We start from the raw sequence: 22,473 nt of genomic DNA, 5'->3' as shown, positions 1-22,473 counted from the left end.
TAAATCAGTTAAATGACGAAAAATTAGGTGTCTATTTACTTGTGACCACTCAGTGTATATACTGATATGCTTAGTTCTTTGTTGGCCCTGGAATCACTTAATATGGGTTCTCACCCAGTAGAGTTTGATATTAAGAAACAACTGGCTCTCTTCTCTTTATTATCTATATCTATTAAGTTTTTATTAATTCTTGTCCATGTTGATATTCATGGGAACGAGCTTGTTGACACCACAGCTAAATCCGTCTGCTCTGACGTTGTCACAGCTCTGTCCGTTCTGTGGACTACAAACCTGTCATCAAGGTTCGGCTTCACGCTAGTTGGCAGTCGATTTGGGATGACCAAAATAATAACAAGCTTTTCCAGATCAAGACTGTTATTATTGTTTGGCCGGTTAGTTTTCGTATGGTTCGAAGAGAGAAAGTTGTCTTGTCCCGCGATCGCCATAGTTTCATCACTCCTTATTTTCTTTTACAATGGAATGAACCGCCAATGTGCCCATATTTTGCTTTTGTGTCGCTGTTATGATTGCAAGTGGCGACGCTATTTTAGGTGTGTTTTTTCTGAGGGTTTACTCCTGATATTGGATAGTGTAATTGGCAGTACTGACACTGTTCAGATCGATCATGTTTCTAGTTTTTTGCGATCCATCGGCTTTTTCAATTATATATATATAATTTTTAAACCTTTTTTTCAAATCAAAACTTGGCACATTTCTTTCTATTATATTTCTATACAGTTTTTCTTATTTTCATTTTTGAGTACCTTTTTTGTCTTCATTACTAGACTGTTTGGTGCAGATACCCTTGGTGTTTTGTGCCAAGGGTATACCCAAACAACATAACCTAAAAATAGGTTGAAAAAATCAAACTTGTGGAAAGTCCCACCAATTCATAACCTAGTGAGTTCGAATGTTCTGTCTGTAGGAAAATCTTGGTAAATCTAAACCTTATCACAGATAACTATGTATAAATACACTTCAGTATTCTTATGAAACCTAGACACTAACTGTAAAAATGCTAGGTTTTTTAAGTTGCTTTGAGAATTACGGATGTGCACCAAACATCGATTTGTGTTTTTTTTTCGTAAGATCGACTAGCTGTGCAGAGAAATGTCATTCATCGGAAATGATCGGTTTTATCTTTCATTTCTTGATCTTTTTTTATTGGTCGGTATTTTAGTCCAACTTTCCTATCTCTTACATTAAACTTTTAAACATGTTTACATGTATGTTTAAAATGCTACATTGAGCTTAACAATATATTTTGAAGATAATTTTAATGAAATTAACTTTTTCATCCTATGCATAGAGAAGGGGGGGGGAGACAGACCGTGAAAGGGGAAACACACGTTATTCTGAATTTATTTCCAAGTTGTTCATTGGATGAAATTCTTACAGCTCTGTCCATTCACAATATTTCTACAATTTATTTCGTTTCTTCTCACCAATACACTCAGAGAAGTATTTAAAGTAGACTTCTTCACTTTAAATAACTCAGCACACTTACACTGCGAAGTATGTCAAATGAAAGAAGTCGTGAGGTGAAACGTTGAAGACACGAATTTCACGATGAAGTAGGAATTAACTCGGATATTTAACGATTTATTTATCAATAGTTTGAATGTACAAGAAACCACAGTTTGGTACTTGTTCAAAGTTAAAGAATGAAAACGTTACTTCAAAATGTCACCCTGTACATCAAGGTAATCTTTTTAATCTGTGACTGCGATAAAAATTCAGAGGACAAAACAGAAATAATGGATTATTTTCAGTTTATTCAGAAGTAAAACATAGTCGAATACATGAAGTAGAATATGAGAAGAAAAAACTATACTTTTAATAAAACCACGGATACTTTCCTGCCTGGTTCGCTGTAAATAAATGAAATACAATTAACTGTTAATTACTATTAATCTAAATATATCATCACTGGTCAAATCAGTAAACTGTCGTGATCGTTGAATTTTGAGAAAACAAAATTTATTTTAACACTGAAAAATAAGTTTCTCAAATAACTAGATCTTTAAAACAATGTATTAAGTTAAATATTATTTAAGTTTACCTTCAGTCAAAACTTAACTAATAATCTAACATTTTGTATAAAGAACATCATAATGGATGATGTTCACTTTCTTCGAACGCATTTAGCAAAGTCCATACATTTTATTACATAATTCTCTCAGCGCACAAATATTTTTTCTACCTCAAGTAGTTAGTTTGAAATACTATTTCATGGATTTATTTTTGACCAGACGTTTCATTTCTGTAACTATGTTACAAAATTATGTTTTTAATTAAACACAAAGCTACACAATGGGCTATCTGTGTTCTACCCACCACAGGTATCGAAACCCGAATCCTAGCGTTATAAGTCCGCAGACATACCGCTGTGCCACTGGGGGGGGGGGGGGCACAAAATTCTCTAACTAAACCTTATGAAATAATAAAGAATATTGTATCGCGTACACCATTAAAAAAAACTAAAAACTTAATATAACAGAAGTAGCTTGTTTCTACTCAGTAAGTAGTTCAACAAATCAAACATTTCTACTTACCCTTATTTAATAGAATCTTACCCACTTTAGAATAATTACGAAAACATTCCAACTACCTCAAGGTAATTTGGTTAAACATACTATCACGTAAGGTTACAATTTATGGGATTAAAAATAGGTTGAAAAAAACAGACGTGGGAAAAGTTCTAGCAGCCCATAGCTTATAAATTATATATTATTTAATTTGACCTCTGGTCGCAATTTCAAACTCAACTTGAAAATTAACTATTAATCTAACATTTTTTAGAAAGAACATCATATACTTCTAATTCTTAAAAAAAGGCATAGTAGAATACGGAAGTAGTTGTTAGTAATTTACTATATTTTCTGATTTTGAATTTATCTGTTATTTTGATTTTAATACAGACCTGCTTAACTCAAAACCCATGAACCGCCTGCTCTACCCTCTAGCCCAACGGTAAGAAACTAAACTACTGCTAAATACAAAGCTTGACGATTAGTGTGTATCAAACTTATAACTAATATATATATATTCAAATGACGCATTTTATATGTTATGTGTATTTCCTTCCTAACATACATTTGGAAATTAAACAGTGCGCGGAAAAGAGTTACGTAATAGAACATGGGGACTTTGTTAAAAAGTGTTTGAATAATATAAGCATATAAAGTTATAGAAATAATATTTCAAAATAGCTGTTTACGTACGTGTGTTCTATACATCTATTTACTATAGAGAGTTTGTTGTTGGCTATTAAGCGTAAAACTACACAATGGGCTATCTGCATTGTATACATTGCAAGGAACCGAACTCCGGATTTTAGTGTTATAAGCTCACTGCTGGACCTCCGTGGAACAGTTAAAGAGATGCAAAATCTATTGTTCAAAACGTAATACAATTAACAAATAAAGCTGGAAATATCAATTTGAAACTTAAGTGATCAAGCAGCTTAAAAAGAATTCGTGAGAGACAAAGAAAATTTTACTAGGCAGAAGAGTGAAAGGTAGAAAATGTGCTGTAGAACAAATGTGATACTATAAATATGAGATAAATTGTTGTTTCTAAATTATAGGTGCATTAGATACACACACACATATATATATTTCTTTTTTAAATCTAAAAAATATACCGTTTTATATTTTCAAATCGTAATCGAATAATGAATACAAAAGTCTTTGAGAAATTTCATGCTTTAACTAGAATATCAGATAAAATTCTTGAATCGTTACTATTAGCTCACTAATATTTGGGTATACACGCCTTTAAGGCTATTTAAGCATAACGTAGCAAGAGAGATATTAATAGTGTTATTTTTCTCTTGTGAAAATCTTACAGCATCTTAATTATCCAAAATTAGCACATATATAAAATAAATCCCTTTTTTTAAAGTTCACGATAATCTAGATTTATTCGATTTTTCGACTGGCCCCAAAAAATTATAAGCTTACCAGGAAAGTACTAAAGTTAACACCGCAGTTAAAGTTCCTTCTATTTATTCTGAGCCATTGGAATATTGAGAAAAATGGAAACTGGTTTTGGGTTGGAATCTGTGAAAAGAATAATACAAGAGAACGGCTAAAGTATTACAAACGTTTATTGGGTATACTTTATAAATATTTATCTTTAATTGAAACTGAACGAAAACATGGTTCATTGATCAAGTGTGAGTTTTAATTCAACTGTCTGTCGTTAGAATATGGTGTTTATTGTATCTACAAAGACAATAGATTTGTTCGATGTCCATTAAAGCTTCGAAGTTTTATTGCCAGTAAAATTTACATGATGTCTATTTTTTTTCGGCTCGTTCTTGAAGAATAAGTAAAAACAACAGGTTCACCGAATGTCTTTCAATTACACCGGTAATTTTTCATTATTGTTTTACGTTTAATGTAGAACGAATAAAAAATTAAACACTTACCAACTCGTTCTTCACACATGTAGTAAACTGAAATAAAAACAAAAAGAAAATATTGTTAGAAGGTATATATTCAAGTCTTTTCTGGAAAAAATGACCAGTGAAGTCTTAACCTTCAAATAAACCGACTCGATTTTATGCCGTTCATTACCAATGGGGTCCGAATATTACACCATATTCAGTAATCTTATTGTTTTGGCTGTTACAGCACTCAATGTAAAAACTTATAAAAAGAACTGAAGAAAACGAGAAAATTGAAATAGTGGAATTAAATGCCAATATCAATGTTATTTTTATTAACATTTTTCATATGTTATTATCGACATTGTAACCAAGTTACGGACCCACAAACAGTTGAGATCACATATAATGTAAAAAAATATGTTTGAAAAGATGATCGGAACCATATCGGTAATTCTAGGGTTAAAATATATGGAAATCATATGGGTCCATAGAAATGTTCCCAACTGACTTCTTTTATCAAACTTTGTTACAAGAAGATTTGAATTTAGAATGTTACCCACTGAAGTAAAATTCTAGTACCTTATAACAACACTATACAGACCTCGAACCTTTTATAACATGTTTTAACAAAACAGTAAAATAAATGTAGAGGCTCGCATTATTTAATGTTTTTTGGTTTAAGTGTCTCTATATAAAACATTATTTTGCCACTTGATGATACTATGAAGAATCGCATTTTGCCTTAAACGACACTATATAAAACATCATATTTTATTTTGATGACACTATAAAAACCTTACTTTACCGCTTGACGACACTATAAGGAGCCTTATTTTGACGGTTGATGACCCTAAAAAGATCTTATTTTGTCTTCATGTGTTAAATTTTGATACAAAACATCAGTGCCCTGATGAACGATTTATAAGCTACACTTAACACTTATCTATTAGAAGGTTTTAGGAAGTATGCTCAAATGACTCCAAGAGTGGTTGTGTGTTAATAAATGTGGCTTAAATATTGCAATACTAATGAACAATAAGTTATTCAATCCTGATTTCACTACGGCGAATGGAAAAATAATAAGTTACTTCTCTCCAGATTGTCACATTTGTATTAAATTTATACATTTTGTTGAACAAAGTTTATGTATTGCGATTTAGTTTCTCTATTGACTAGAAATTATGCAGGATTTAAACTACTTACTAACTCATATATAAGTGTTAAAACAAGTTGTATACAATGGCTTCACAACCATTTTTATCTCTATAAGACATAGTTCTGCCCGTATGTTGTTTGGTCTAGTGATAACCTTTCTACAATAGAGTTAAACTTCCAGTATTAACACTGATATTCTGTTAAAACGTGTATTGTGTTACACTAAACGACTTTTGTTGGTGTTTTTTTCTCTCTTTTTTTTCATTTATCAGAAACACTACTGATACGTTTCTTAGAGCCGGGTAGGTTAATAGAAATAGATAATAACGATTAACATAATTAATTTTGGGTGAAAGACCTTTTTTTTTCAAGATAAATGGTAGTAAACTATCATCAAGATCCTCTTTAATCAAATACAATTAGATCATAATGATCTTTAATTGAAATAGATAGGTTATTTATGCTTTCGTTGGAAAAAGTACTTAAAGTTAGTATACTAGTACTGTACTAAATGCAGTTTGTTTTTCCTATCAATCACACTTCATCTGTTTCTTCACATTGACTTTGCAGTGGTGTTTTCAAAAGATCAGGCTTCTACAAAAAAAAAACAGACGTGTCAATGTTTCCTTCCTTCGCAATGCGTAATTTTCCATAAATCAGCTAACGTCTGAGGTGTATGACTTTTAAAACCATGTTTGAGAATACCGAAGACATAAACAACCATTGAAATTGTGTCGAGGACTTGATGGGTATGTGATCGAATGATATTTCTATTTCTTTGATCATTGTCGTGTATTTCGCCAACATTAGATTCTTGCTTTTTCTTGTTTTTGTTTTCTGTTGTCGTTGATAACAGGATATATTCCCAGCTTTATCAAAAGAACTTTTTTGATCGGAGAGCTCTTTTTCGTAACAATAGTCCAGTTTCACCTTACAGATGAAGGATTTTGGTCCTGACTGACTTGGGATGTGGTTTTGACCCCATTGCTGTTTTACATTTTCTACTTAACGAGTTTTCCACTTCTATGGAAAACATTGAGATTTTAATTTTTCAAATTTTGCATAGTTTGACTTTCGTAGTTTAACAATTTCCCTGTATGTATATATCTCTCTTCGAAAACAGTGGTCAATATCCCACCAGTCAATGGTCAGCGTAGTTTGCTTTTAGATGCTTTTATCACATTGTGTAAGTTCTAGTGCTGACCAGATATTTGCTGGGAAACATTAGCTAATTTACATCTGTAAATGACCTTCTGTATTTCTTTAAAATATCTAAATCACCAAAAGAAAGATTCAAGATTATTTTAGGTAAAAAATTAAAATGACTTTGCAATTTTTTGACAACTGTATTCAGATGTTATTTGGTAAATATAAAACACTGAGTCACCTCTACTCTGGCGGTTGCATTAGTACAAAGTTGGTTCAGAAACTCCAGATCGGTTAGGCCCGGTGCGGTTTGGTTCTGGCACAGTTGTTTGGCGTTCCTCTAACATTAAGTAAAACAGTGACGTTAAAACTTATAAAAACACGCTTTCATTAAAAAACGTAAAGCAACTCTAAATAAATATATATATATATAACAAACGATGTGGTAGTTTGTGGTTTCTGTTCATCAATAGACCTTACATAGTTTGTCAAAACCACATCTTTATCATAAACTTTAACTTAACTGTAAATATAAATTATTTCATAAATAATGTGCCCGTTCGAGCTTATTAGTGTTTATGTTCGTACACGTGCTTTTGGATAATTTGCCTACTGGTGATAAGTTTGTTTGATAAATCAGTTTCTAATATTTTACTTTTATTTACCTTTAAAACGTAATATTTTATTTTGGAAGGGTTTGTTGGTGTTGTTGTTAAGCACTAAGCTACATATTGGATTATCTATCTTATGCCCATCGCGAGTATCGGAACTCGATATTTAGCCCTCGGGCGTACCACTGAGACATCAGGGGGCCGTAAGAGTTTTTAACTAAAAATTTCTATGCAAATCTATTTAGATAGATTGGTAAATAATAGATCTAATAAACGGCACTTATTGTGTTCTACAAAACGTTATCTTAGTTAGGTCCTGATTGTAAATGTTTTATCCATACTAGCAATTATTCAAAGATACAAAAAAAAGTTATAGCAAAATTAATAGCATGTATTTACTTATCACATCACTTCATAAAACGAATTCTTGTCTTGAAGATCTGGACCATGCCTAAGAGTTCCTGAAAACTTCATAGCGATCAGAGTTCAAGAAATATGTACTGAGGAAGTAGTAATGGGGGGAAATTAAAATGACTGTAAAACTCGCCAAAGTGAGAAAATGAATACAGGAAGAATTTCCCTTGGACCATAACCAAAAACTCGTGAAAATTTCATAATAATCAGAGGTTGAAAAGCTAGAAAATTTTCGTTATGGACAGACAAACATAATATAGATTACAATATCATTCTACTCACCACATCTTCGGATTTTGCGTTCAGAACACACTCATATCGTGCCACTCTTGTTCCATTATTGACATTCTCATCTGAAACATGAACATTCCTAAAGTAGGCATTATCAGCAAACCATTACGTATTAACAGTTGTTTCAAAATAATACATGTTGAACACAACACAAGAAAACAATTATATAACATAGATATACCATGTTAACATCGTTAAGAATTTTCTATTTAATTATATGCTTCTATTTCTGTTTTCGTAACATTCTGAAATGAGTATATCAATTATACCACGAGTTCTTCTATGATATATTTTAAACAATACTGTAATATTATCAAAGAAAGGACCAATATTAATCCAGTCATTATTATCAATAACCTAAAAATTCTAATCTGGCCGAATCTCGTGAGACATTATTGGAATTACGACCGAAAATAACGATTATAATACGTATGCCCAGCTGATGAACCAATGATTTCCAATTATTATAAGTTTTTGTTTTATAACGTAGCATACTGCTAGTTAGACCGGTATATTTATTTAGCTGAATTATTTACAAGATCATTTTTAGTCCTGGTAAACGTGACAGTCCGTTCAATTTTTACATGTTATATACGGTTTTGATTTTCTTTTCATATTGTAAAGATGAAATTGTTTGTTTGTAGTTATGCACAAAGCTATACAATGGGCTATCTGTGCTCTGCCCACCACGGGTATGGAAACCCGGTTTCTAGCGAAGTAAGTCCGCAGACATACCACTGGGGGGCAATTTCACACGTGAATTGAATTGCTGGTTCTTTACTATTTAATTAACTAAAAAATTTGTAGTTTGTTGTTGCCATGTCTCCACACCACGAATGTGCCATCTACATATCTTATCCAAATTTCTGGTTTAAATGTAGCGTTATTTATAGCTTCATTTTCAAAACTATCCATATGAAGGTCACATAACAACAGTGACAAGGGGATACCATAGATAAACCTTCTCTCTGTTTATAATAATTTTTATTAGTTTTTATTTGTTGTTATGTTTATAAATATGGTACATGATGTTCTATGGATGGGTGATTTATTTTACTAGCGTATTTTTATTATTTGGGTTTCTTCCTTTTTCATCTAATAAATCTATCTAGAGTTAGTAATCATGAAGGTTAAAAGCTTTTCTATCCAAAATAAGAAATAAAGAGTAACGTACTAAGACAGAGGGCGTCGATGTTCAATTTAAAAGTGAAATTTCGTATAAGACACTGTTCAGGAAGCCTTTTTTTTCAGTAACGTAAATCGTTACCTACATAATCGATAAATAACAATTCAAATAAACTTTTACCTTTCATTGTCCACCCTAGCTGTTGAAATATAGAACTGAAAATAATACCTTGTGTGTTTATTTGTTGGATTCCGTGCAAAGCTATCCAAAGGCTATTTGTGCTAGTCGTCCCTAATGTTGAAGTGATAGACTAGAAGGAAGGTAACTAGTTAAGAAAAACCCACTGACAACTCTTGTTATTCTTGTCACACTGAATAGTGAGATTTGACATTCACTCTTATAACGCACCCACTGTCAAAAGTGAGATTTTGTTATAATTTGAAGTGGTACTAACAGGACGAGAAACACAATACCTCAGAGATATATTACAACATGCTAAAAACAGGGCCGCTCTCGACACAGTGGCGTATTTAACGTCGGTGAAATCGGGGAATCCTCATATTGCGGGTAGCCAAAGTAATGCAAAAAAAACATGAATTTCTATACCTATAGTTGATCAGTACGTACGAGCCCCCTAATAAATTTGCACCGAGTACTTTGAAGTGTTAAAAAACGCTTCTGGGGCTCGAACCATAAATGGTTTTCTCGTCAGTGACTTGTAGAAAACAAAAGAATTTGAAAAGTTATTTTAACACACTCTCCTTTGACTTAAAATCTGTGATGGATGAATTAAGAGAAATGTCGGGAGGGGGGGGCTAAATTTTATTTTATCTTTATTGCTAGACCTGAAGATTTCATTTACCTCACAATTTTTAATGTATACTTAAATTACATACCTTCAGGGAAATGTTATTTGGTGTATTTTATTAATGTAATTAATTTTACATATCTTATAAGACAAAACAAACCTAAGCAAATTTCTATCACAATCACTTAATAAAAGAATATTTGTATTGAGGATTTTATCTTAATAGATCTATAGATATTACTTAACCCTCTGGTAAACGTACTAGGTATTTTTTGTTTTTAATTTAACAAAAAATATTTTCTCCAAACCCTAACTTTAGACAAACGATGATAAAACTCCAAGTAACGAGCGCTTTTGAAGAGTGGTCTCTTTTTCGTCGGGATTCAAAAGTGCAGTTTCTAACGCTGCATTTAATTGATTCAAGATAAAATATTAATAACAATAAAAACAAAAAAGTAGATAAAATCAACTTACTGCAGATGAGGGCGTTAAATAACTGTTGCTCCAAAACAAGGTTCCATCCAAGAAATCCACTGCTCCCATGACAGCAGACCAGAAAAATAAAAGCAAAGAGCAGGAATTTGTTGTCCATCTTGTTTGTGCTTTGTTGATTATTGAATTCTATCACCCGTTACATATATATATAGTTCTGGCTAAAGAAAGAAACGGAAATTTCATCACATACTACATTGAGGTATTTCCCTTTAGGGTTTGACAGGCATTATTCTCAGGATGTACGTTATGTAGCATAAAATACAATACATGTTTAAAACAACAATAATTCTATTTCAAACATGCCTCACTCAGAGGAAACCAGGATAAATTATATGATTATTGATAACTTGATTTGTTTGTTTGAAGTTAAGCACAAAGCTACACATTGGGCTATCTGTGCTCTGCCCACCACGGGTATCGAAACCCGGATTCTAGCGTTGTAAGTCCGCAGACATACCACTGTGCTACTGGGGGGCATATTGATAACTTCCGTAAAGTGTAATATCCATAAAAAAAACCTTCGCCTTCATAATGCCGCCCCCAGTGGCACAGCGGTATGTCTACGGACTTACAACGCTAGAAACCGGGTTTCGATACCCGTGATGGGCAGAGCATAGATAGCCCATTATGTAGCTTTGTGCTTAATTACAAACAACTTTCATAATGAAAAAAATTCAAAATGCACCAACATAAATATGCATTTATTGTTCAAAACTCTTAAATACTCACTATCACACAGTTGGCAGTCTTTAGTATTTAATATCGTAATCGTTATAACATAAAATGGGATATATTTGTAATAAGATGTCACTGTCATCACGTACAACACGACATACTTGTGATACGATACTCTATAATGACACTGTAATCACATAAGATACGAAACGTTCATGACATATTGATGCCACATCCATTAAATATAACAAGACATTTTTATAATATATAGTAAGTAGACGTCGTAATCGTTATAACATAAAATTGGACATATTCGTGATAGAGTGTAATAAAATCTTACAATTGTTAATCAGTCATAAAAATAACATTTTGTTACTATATGCGATAGGCGTAACTTAAAACAAGACTTATTTGTGAAAATTTTCAACAAGTTATTATGATTATTACATAGAACAAGTCAGAGCATTATAAATATGTTTGAACTAACCTAATTTTTGTATGTTTGATGTTAAGCACAAAGCTACACACTGGGCTATCTGTGCTATGCTCACTACGAGTATTGAAACTCGGTTTTTAGTGGTGTGGCCCCTCAGACGTACTGCCGAGCTCCTGGGGAGCACAAACCTAATTCAATATATAAATATCGAAACCATATTTACTTCTCTTCATACTCTTAAGTTTACCAGAGTGTTACCATCAATCGTCCGCATTACTTGAATGCTTGAGTTCAAATATATATATATTAACATAATCTTTTTTTTTTACTGATGATTGAATGGATATTTTAATTTCGACACACTTATCACGCGATAATAGTGTTCGCATAAAATGGGATATATTTGTAATTTATTGTAATAAGATGTCACTGTCATCACGTACAATACGACATACTTGTGATACGATACTCTATAATGACACTGTAATCACATAAGATACGAAATGTTCATGACATATTGATGCCACATCCATTAAATATAACAAGACATTTTTATAATATATAGCAAGTAGACCTGAAGTTTCAGTAATCGTATAGTTCAGTTTCACAAGGAATAATGATGTGAGCGTTCGTTATTTACTATTTAATTAATTAAAGAGTCACGTGATCTTTTTTACTCGTTTAAACTGCTATGTACGCCGGTTGATGCATTAAATATGGGTTTTTCTTACTAAAACTGTCACTAATAAACGGCAACACTTCAACCAGTTAGTTGAACATGTCCAGGCTTTAGCAATAGAACATCATACAAGAATACTTCAGCTGCGAAAAACAACAACAAAAAGAAGATTATGATTCTATGAAACTGTTAACTGGTGTAATCCATTTTTTTCTTAAAATAATCTTCAAGAGTCTTGAGAAGGCAATAAAGATCAATTAGAATTTAAAAGGGTATCAGTAACTTCACGACAGACATCTTAAGTTTTTTTGGCTTAGAGCAAAACTATCTAAGTGATTGAATTAGATAAAGTGTTTAAAGCTCAAATACCAAAAACAATTCATAACAAAAACGTTCAGCCATATGTAAGTTGCATAATTTTAGTTTGTATAAACTGTTCTTGTGAAAACAAAGCTTTTAGAATATTTCTAAAGCTATTTACTGTACATGTCATTATTTATTGTATTCACGTGTAGAAAAAACATAATATATTCATGATTCATTTATGATATTGAGTTCAAATTCCAACTTAACGAAACGTTTCAACTCATATTTCCACAGTAAACAGTAAAACGTTTTAAAACTGAATGCCACAATGTTGATACTTATTTGTACATTTCCTAGTATTTGTTAATCGGTATCCGGTTTGTTCTTTTGGGACAGTCAGTCTTTAAAACCCTATAGCACTTCTGTTTATTGCATCACAACTATACAAACGTCTACTAAACGACGCCAATAACACAAGCATGCGAATTTAAACTTCATCATCATTTCTATTGACATCAGCTTCAGAATCAGATGAAACTGTATCATGAGTCTCCAGTGGAGTAGGTAGAAGTACATCAGGTCCATGAGCAACAGGTCTTATAGCAGATTGAAGGTTCCGATAAAACGTTTACTTTTTATTTCGAGTGTTGTAGACTTGCACGTTACATGAGAAAAGTTGCTAGGCTCACGCCAGACCATTGGAATTCCAAAAAGCAAATACTTTTTCTTACCTTCATTCCATTGTCTCAACTCTTCGACACAAACTTTGTGCGGAGACCATGATTTGTCTTTGCCCCCAAGTTTCATTCCAAAAGACAGGTAACACGCTTTTTTGACGAATTATGTAATGTTTTGCCTTTGTTTCTTTACAACAAATTTACGAAAAATATAACAGAATATGTTTGGATCATTTACACAACCTCTTGTTGCCATAGCCACGAATAAATAATACTATCCAGAAGTGACAAGCAATGCGGCCTGTTAACTGTTTATATATTAGCGATGTGTTTCTCGTGGGTACTAGAATGATCGATAAGACTCTCACGTCGCGATTGGTCTAGAGAAATCTATGGCCAGTGGTTGTTAACATTTTAAGCAAAACAAAAAGTGACTTGATTTCAATAAAAATGGTTCACTTATGTAAAAGTACGTATGAGGTTTTGTGAAAAATCTGTACGTGATGGAAAATGGACACCATTTTCGGATTCAGCGTTCAGGAATTACTGTAAAACATGTAAAAATTTCAAGACAATAAAACCATCGCAGGCCTGTGTAACAGTACTGGTACATACTCTCCACACAACATTATTCAAATCAACTGCAACGAAATCAGAAATGAACTTCTTGAGCTGAACATATTCACATAAGAAATACACTTTAATATTCATTAAATATTTCATTTTTAATTTGTACAGTTTTGTTTAAAGTACTCAGAACACAAACATTATTGCTCCTAACGAAGTGTCTGTCCCCCCCCCCCCCTCTCCCTTTGATGGCTCAACGGCAATTCGTAAGATTTAAAGGTGCGACTAATGATACATGTGATGAGTATAGACACTGTAGGCTTACTGTTTTGTGTTCTGGGCTTTAGTTAAAGATGTCTCCTGATACATGTGATGAGCTTAGATTATGTAGACTTACTATTCCGTGCTCTGTACTTCATTTAAGAGCGTCTTGTGATAAATATGATGAGTTTAGACAGTGTAAACGTACTGTTTTGTGCTCTTGTTCTGTAATTTAGTTAAAGGAGAGTTTCGTTATACATATAATGAGGTCAGATTGTGTAAGCTTACTGTTTTCTGTTCTCCACTTTAGTTAAATAAGGGTTTTGTGATACATAAGATGAGTTTAGACCGTGTAGGCTTATTGTTATATTTTCTATACTTTAGTTAGAAGAACGTCTCCTCATAAATATGATGAGTTTAGACAATGTAAGCTTACTGGTTGGGTTCTGTACTTTAAAAGTGTTTCGTGATACGTAAGATGAATTTAGACTTTGAAGGCTTACTGTTTCATGTTCTATACGTTAGTTAAAGGAACGTTTCGTGATACATTGTGATGAGTTCAGCTTTAATGTTTTGTGTTTTGCACTTTTGTTAAAGGAGCATCTTTTGATGCATGTGATGAGTTTAGAAAATGTATTCTTTTGTGTTCTGTACTTTATTAAAATAGCGGCTCGTGATACATGTGATCAGATTAGATTATGTAAGCTATGTTTTATCCTGTAGCGTCTCCTGATACATGTGATGAGATTAGATAGCACAGGCTAACTCTTTTCCGTTCTGTACTTTAGTTAAAGGAGGATCACATGTATCAGGAGACTTAGACCCAACTGGAGTAGTTTCCTTTTCACTGTGTATTTAAAATCTTGACTTCTGTAGGCTTCCATTTTCAAGGGGGTTGGAGCCTAAAATGAAGTGAGGGAAATTTAACAATCTACACAATCTAAACTGCTAAATACAAGTTTAAATAAAATTTCAAAACATTAAAACTAAATAAAATTTCTAAACCTTCTTTAAAAAGACACTATTCATTTGCCAAAGTGAACATGCGTGTTATGGTTTAAATAACAACAAAATATTTTCACTGTTGTCTCTCTCGTGAAAAGTAATTTAAAGTTATAACTATTACAACTAAACTGTGAAAATTCTGAATAACTCTAAAACTTGTCTTACAGGGGCAAAATGGCTTAAAATTAACAAAAAATACATAAACCAGCGGTGGCGCTATGCAAAGTAACTGTTTAGAGCTCAAAAATTTTGTTTTTCAACAGAACTTTGACTTTTGCCTGTTTTAGCATTTGAATCATTTTAAAAATATGTTTTCAGTGAAATCGATCCAAAGCACCACTAAATAATGGACATAGATTTAAAAATTACAGCAGCAAGACCTCAGTAATCATACGTGCAGCACACATGTACTGATTAGTTGCTAACTGCAGTACATGAACAGTGTACATGATTTGAGAAAAATAACAGCAAAGCCAAGTCAGTTTACAAGTAGAAATGACATTTAACAAGTGTTAGTGTGTGCTCTATTTATATAATATCTGGTTAGTGGAAATAATGCAAGGGGTATTTTTTTAGTGGGGCCGAAAAATATTATTGTTTAGGGTCCCCAAAGGTCTAGCACTAACCCTGATATGATCAAAACCATATATGCACACTTAATGTACCTCGCATACAAGATCATGCTCACTTAAACTCAAGCTCTAGGCGCAGATGCTCCTGACCCTTATTTAATTCACTGGCATGAAAGATAACTTTATATTTCTGGTCATCACGTTCTACCTTCCCTGCAAGAGATGTCAATTAATTCCCAATCAGCGAACCCACATCTTGGATGCTTTCAAAACAGGAAATGCTAAAGTGTTATCTTAGCAAGACTCTGCATTCAAACTAAGAATATTAAAAACCACACTTTAAAAAATTTACATCTTAGTTAAAGGAATAGCAGGCACAAACCAACATCCTGTACTACACAAGAAATGTTTTAAATTTGATAAAGGTTTCACATTTTATTTGTAATAATGAATTTTATTACCATGTTGCTGTAGAAAGGCTCTTGACTAACTTACACTTCTGTCATCATGAGAAATAAAGGTTAAATCACTTTTCTTCTGAATCTGAGTCTCTTTATTAAACTAAATATTTTAATGAATCATTCTTATATTTGAAAATCCAACTCAAGTTTATTTGTTTTCAACTACCTAAATAAACAGCATGCCAACATAAAATTTATTATTGAAAATGAATTCAAACTTTTTTTTAACACCTTCATAAAACCTAGTGAGACCAGTTTTGATAATGGATGTTTTCATAAGAAGACACATTGAATTGTATACCAACTTTTGAAGCTTTATGCCTGAGTTCGTCAAAAGCAATCTGTTTTAAATGGTAACATCTACAGTCCTTCAATTCATTAGCCACTCATTGTTGTCTTAACTAGAATTTTCAATATTACACAAGTACTTCAAAAATATTCTTGATCATATCAATATGAATATAAAGAAAAAGACTATTGTTAAAGTTTTAAAAGGCCAACTTCTAAGAAGAGCTTTTTCACATATTACGCCCAGACTTGTTTCCAGAAACTTTCAAACTAAAGAGGTAACTAATTGTTTACAAACACACCTATTCCTTGTGTTCAAAGGTTACATGAGCTCTACTAACTAGTGTTTACATAAAAAATTAGTGAACACTTATCATCTGTTCTGTAAAACAGCTCGAGAGTCCTAGCACGTGTGCAAAGTAAGTGTGAAGAAAATTTTAGTATTATTTTTTCAACTTCTAAGAAAAAAACTTTGTAGCAAAGACTCCTTTTCTCTCAAGAGTTACATGTATGCCCAACTATTATCATCTAAGATAATTCGATTAATTTGTTACTGGGAATTTAAATTCAATTGTACCAGAGTTATCACCCTGTTGCGTAGTTCCTTGATAATGTGTATAACCAAAACTTTAAGACAAAAAATAACAAAATTATAGAGTAAAATACCCATTTCTTTTAATATGCTTAAACATATCCAGCCAATATTACGTTTCCTTAAAACGGAAAAGGTCTTCCAACCTATCAACCGAAAACGTCATATTGTCTCTGCAGTATATACGCGGAAGCTTGTCAGAAGAACATAAATAGGCTTCCTACAACAATGCTGCAGATGCAACATTAATCCAGCAGGAATAAATCGATATTTTCAATTACCTAGCTGTCTTCAAAGGTTCCAAAGTAACTCTAAAATAGAGTGATTTCATCATTTTCTTGGAACTTTATATAACGATGTTATTTAAATTTTCATATTAAAAAAAATCATTAGCAACTATTAATCGAAAATATTGTAGTAATGCTAGAAGAAACAATAGTACTGGTACTAACTGTATGAATGGGTAATAATTAGTGCTATAAATTTCTAGAAAAGAAAAAGATCTTTCAGAATCGCCATCATAAAAAAACTGAACTATCTTATATATATATATTAAACGAGTATCTTTTGCATCTCAAAGATAAATAAAAGACAGTCACATGACAAACCAAACACAACTGTGGAATAAGTCATCGATATTTAACTCAATGCATTGTCACTTCTTTCTAAAATTCCACAGCTTGCAACTTGTAAAAAACGCAATGCATTGTACTGTATCAAAAATCTCACATCCGAATACAAAAAAAAAATAATCTTAAATATTTGCTGGGAAAAAAATCGAGAAGTTGCGAATGTATAAAACGACTATCAATACCTCACTCTGTAATGTTAAGATGTGACAGACAAAACAGTAAACCAAACAACGGCCACATTAGGTCGTCACAGCAAACACGATTCCCTCAATACCAAATCACCCTTTTGAGTCAACAGTATAGCAACCCCAAAAGGCCACAGCTACGATAGAGCCAATAATCTCATCTGTAGAGAAATTTCCAAAAAAAACTTTTCTCCTGGAAAACAAAATCGCTAAGGTTGATACAGAACAACAACGAGACAATTATAAAGAATCAGATAAAGTAGTATTTCGTAAACTCTATTTCGCAGAACCCTGGAGTTCTGTATGATATATCCATGGGTTCCACGAGAAGATTTTGTGTAGTGTAGTTGAAGTAAAGGAGAAGGCCAGGTGTAGGTATGGCTTAAAAAATTGTTAGCCCATAAATTGTAACTCCATGTATTCCCTTTGTCATTGGCTACTTAATTTATAGCGGAGCCTAATTTAAGACTTGCTGTAAGTTAGGCGCTAGTGATAGTCGAGTGCAGTGTTTCAAGGAAACAACAAGCTAAGCTTGAGTTTGTGAATATTTCGTAACATCACAGAATTACAGTGATTTTCCCAAGTATTGATACTACTTAGCCATGGATATCTGACTAAAAGAAGGAACTTTAAAGCAAAAAACAAGTTCTTCTGATATACTGACTGCAGCTGAAAGTGGACCATTGCAACACTTTGCTGCCAAAAATTCGGAGAATGATTTTTTCAAAATGAAGCACCCGATACCCAAATCAACCGAATTAGCAACAAGAAACGTAAGTACGGCGGGAGCTATTAGATTTATGAATTTACGTGCATTGGAAATAAAGATTCCCTTGAGGCACAGTGCGTCATGTGCAACAAAATATTATCCAACAGTTCTATAGCACTGGCTAAACTGTGACGGCATTTGGAAACAAATTATTCCGAAGATAAAGACATAAGTTTTTCAAGAGAAAGGTTAATGCACTTACAGACTGTAAAACCTCGCTGTTAAAAACTGTCAAAACAGACAACGAAAATGCAACAGAGGCATCTTACAAAGATAGTGTAAAGTCTAAGCTTGATGAGAAGGCTAGTAAAAAAATTGAGGCATTATAGCTGTCAAACAATACTGTCGCCCGTCGAATTCAATATCTTGCTGCTGACATCGAGAATGAGCTAGTTTCCTGGCTGAAATCTTGTGATGCATATTCATTCCAGTTAGATGAGTCCACTGACGTGTTAGGGCTTGCAGCATTGCTGTTATTTGTGGGCTACGTATTTGCAGTGGCGTACCTAAGATATGGCACCACTGAGCAGTTTCTGTTCAAGTCAGACAAGCCATCCTCGAATAGTGAAAAAATAATTTTCTTCAAATGTATGATCTGTCTTGGATTATCATGGGTGAGAAGCACTAGGATGGCCGGATTGTTAAACCACTTATATAAATTATTAGGTAAAAATACAGTGCTGGGAGCAACTTGACCACATACTTCATAGTACCACTGCTCAGTGCCAACTGGCAGTAAGACCATTCTCATGCGCAAACTAGGGAGGTAGTCCAGAATTTTGTGCAAAATCTATGAAATTTAATGTTCTTATTAAAAGTGCCATTTCCTTATTTCAGAGCATTGTGTAAGAAGACCATGAAACATTTCTTCACAAAGAAGAAAGAAAGTGGAGCTGAAGGACGGAAGAGACGAAAGTTGGAGACAGAGGAAGCCAAGAAGTCGAGCAAGTTGTTCATTCACTTCTTTCAAAAGCCCAGAACAATTAGTTCGACATGTTCCATGGAGTCGCCTGCACCAGCTACAAGTTTGTTAGAATCCGAAGGTGGATCAAGTACAAATGCGTCACAAGCCAAGGAGAAAGTCAAGTCAGGTAAATCCGAGTGTAACGAGATTAAGAGTGAGGCTGCCAGAGAGAACGTGGACATAACAGGAGGGGAAGACGATGTTGGGGGGGAGGGATGTTGATTTATTGACGGGATTGAACCTGACAACACTGAACTTAGTGAATTGGATGGTGGCGAAAAGCCTCGAATTGTCATACCAGAAGTGGTTGAACAGCATGACATTGGACTTCTGAAGCTCGACAAGGATACTGAAAAAGCAATTATGCCTGACACGTTGAGAACAGAAATAATAAAGCTGGGTTCAAACTTCCACAATGCTGTCCTGGATTTGAAAGCCCTCGAAGAGGACTCGGTCTCTGTGAAGAGTGGAATATTGAAGTTGAAAGACGTCAGAGACGAAAGAAACGAATGGCTGATGATAACTCGAGAGACGCTGGGTTAACAGCCAAGGAGGAAACGGAAAGAGTCATGAAGGGAACACTCGATAGTCTTCACAGAGAAATGGACGAAAGGTTCGCTCGTTTGTACGACACTGACGCCAAGTTTGGGTTCCTTCTCGATGTCGAGGGACTGTGTTACGGCGCCGACAGTAACGACCTAAAGAAGAAGTGCGATAATTTGGGTGAATTGTACAGCTCTGATGTTGATGGACAGCAGTTACATGAAGAAGTTTTGGATTGCAGAATGTTGCTATCAAGTCGGGCCAACATGAAAATATCAGGACCTGAAGAGCTTCTCGAATTTATTGTTCAGTATGGAGATGAGAGCGTCTTCCATTGCTATTCAGATAATGCTAACCATCGCAGTTTCCATCGCCAGATGTGAGAGATCATTCAACAGTTAAAACTAATACTTATGTATTTGGGATCCTCCATGGGTCAAGGCAGATTCTGTGATCTTACTCTGTTGAGTGTAAAAAGAGAAGAAACTGAAAAAAAAAACTGACTTTGAGCACATCATAGACCAATTTGCATCAGTAAAAGCAAGGAAGGCGCAGTTGTAATTTTCATGCAGTGCCATAATTTGTTAATTAAAAGATTAACGAGCTTGACTTGTATTTTTGAGCTGATATTATGGTTAAGTTATCTAAAAGATGGGTGTCAGATGTTTGGACAGGGGCGCAATTTCAGTGCTTGCCATAGGCGCTATTTTCCGTAGATATGCCCCTGCGTATTTGATAAATAGATTGAGAAAGACCTGCTCATATATGAATCTTAGCAAAGCAACACAACTGATGAAGAATTATCCAGTGATGGCTCAAAGAGAATGGTTGGGAAAACAGGCATGTCAGGTGCTGTAACGCGATCAAACTGTGCCACTGGGCTGTACCAGCAGTCAGTATTCTCCACAGACAAGCACTTGCCATTAAAAAGGTGCCTACAACTCTTAAAGATGTACTGGATGGAGCAGTGCAAATTATCAGTTATATCAAAACTCGACCACTGAAATCCAGATTATTTAAAATTCTATGCGAAGAAATAAGTAGTCAGCACACAGCGCTGCTTCTACATACGTAGGTGAGGTGGTTGTCATGAGGCGAAATGCTTGTCAGATTTTTTGAACTTCGTTATGAAGTATTAATATTTTGTGTAGATCACCAATTTCGACTATCAGACTGTTTGTTCATGGGTTCTGAGAGTTGTGTATCTTGCAGATACCTTTAAAAACCAATTGAAATGAATCTGTTGCTGCAAGGAAAGGATGTTACCATTTTTATTGCAAAAGGCAAATTTTCATCGATGTTGTGGAAACTGACATCTTGGATTTCGTGCATAGAAAACACGAACTTTGATTGCTTATCACCGAAATTAATTTTGTCCCCGATGAAAACTTTTTCAGTGACTTACACTTCACTTTGTTGGAATATTTTCCTCCATCAAATGACTACAATGAATGGGTGCATAATCTATTTGCACTAACAGCCAAGCCAGTCGGCTTATAATTGCAAAATTATGAGGGCTTGATTGACATGACTTCTGACTCCACACTAAAACAAAGCTTCAGCGAACTTCCATTAATTAATTTTTGGAGTAGCCTAATTCACGAGTACCCAAATGTGGCGAAATGTGCAGCTCGTGAGCACCTTCCCTTCGCTACAACATAATTGTGTGAAACTGGATTCTCACGCTACACTGTTACAAACACAAAACAAACTGAACGCCGCACCTAATAGGAGAATCCTCTTGCATCACTCCCAATATCACACGGATTTGTGAGCAAAAGAAGCAACAACACCATTCCCATTAAACAGGAAAAAAAATTTAATCTGCTTTAAGACTTTATTTACGTGTTATGAAGTTAAAGTCTTAAGTGCCTTCTTGAATAAAAAAATGTTTAATTATATTGTTACGTCTCCGTGTGTTAATTCATTTTCCGTAACTTCGTTCCGACGAAACTTAAGCGACACAAGTCTTTACTCAATAAAACTGATTTATTCTTTCCGAATACAACTTTACCGATACACTTAACTTCAACAATCGCGCTAAACAAACGCTGTAACGTCTCTCGTGCTCTCTGACTGCAGTTCAATTACTCACTGTCTATACACACACTACATTCCCCTCTTTTATATACCAGCCTACCCTATATCTAGTCATTACTAGAGCATTCGCCAAAGTACATGATAGTTCTAGAAACGTTGCGTCACAGTAGTCACGTGACTCGCTGACGCAACACTGCCCCTCTTTAATATTGTTCGTCCCGAATAATAACCACATATAATAAACCAATAACAATTAACAATAACTTAATTAACTGTACAGAATTACAAAGACAAAATTACAATTCAACAAAGTCTACTTAATTTTCGGGACGTATCTTCTTCCGTACTAGGTCTCCGTCTACGTTGGCTTCTGCTTACG

General features: G+C 33.8%; 1 protein-coding gene across 1 annotated transcript in view; it reads right to left on the bottom strand.

The window, feature by feature from the left end:
* Window positions 1-22,473, bottom strand: part of LOC106469178 — a 52,152-nt gene that overhangs the window by 19,973 nt on the left and 9,706 nt on the right. Inside the window, exons 4-8 of the mRNA XM_013929643.2 lie at window positions 10,422-10,600; window positions 8,005-8,075; window positions 6,939-7,037; window positions 4,436-4,462; window positions 3,966-4,064 (exon numbers count right to left, since the gene is read on the bottom strand). Of these exons, the coding sequence (XP_013785097.1) occupies window positions 3,966-4,064; window positions 4,436-4,462; window positions 6,939-7,037; window positions 8,005-8,075; window positions 10,422-10,539 (414 nt within the window). The 5' untranslated portion in view covers window positions 10,540-10,600. The remainder of the gene's footprint in view (window positions 1-3,965; window positions 4,065-4,435; window positions 4,463-6,938; window positions 7,038-8,004; window positions 8,076-10,421; window positions 10,601-22,473) is intronic.

This window comes from Limulus polyphemus, unplaced genomic scaffold, assembly GCF_000517525.1.
Source record: "Limulus polyphemus unplaced genomic scaffold, Limulus_polyphemus-2.1.2 Scaffold3340, whole genome shotgun sequence".
Taxonomy (NCBI): Eukaryota; Metazoa; Arthropoda; class Merostomata; order Xiphosura; family Limulidae; genus Limulus; species Limulus polyphemus.
This window is presented reverse-complemented; position numbering and strand designations above follow the sequence as displayed.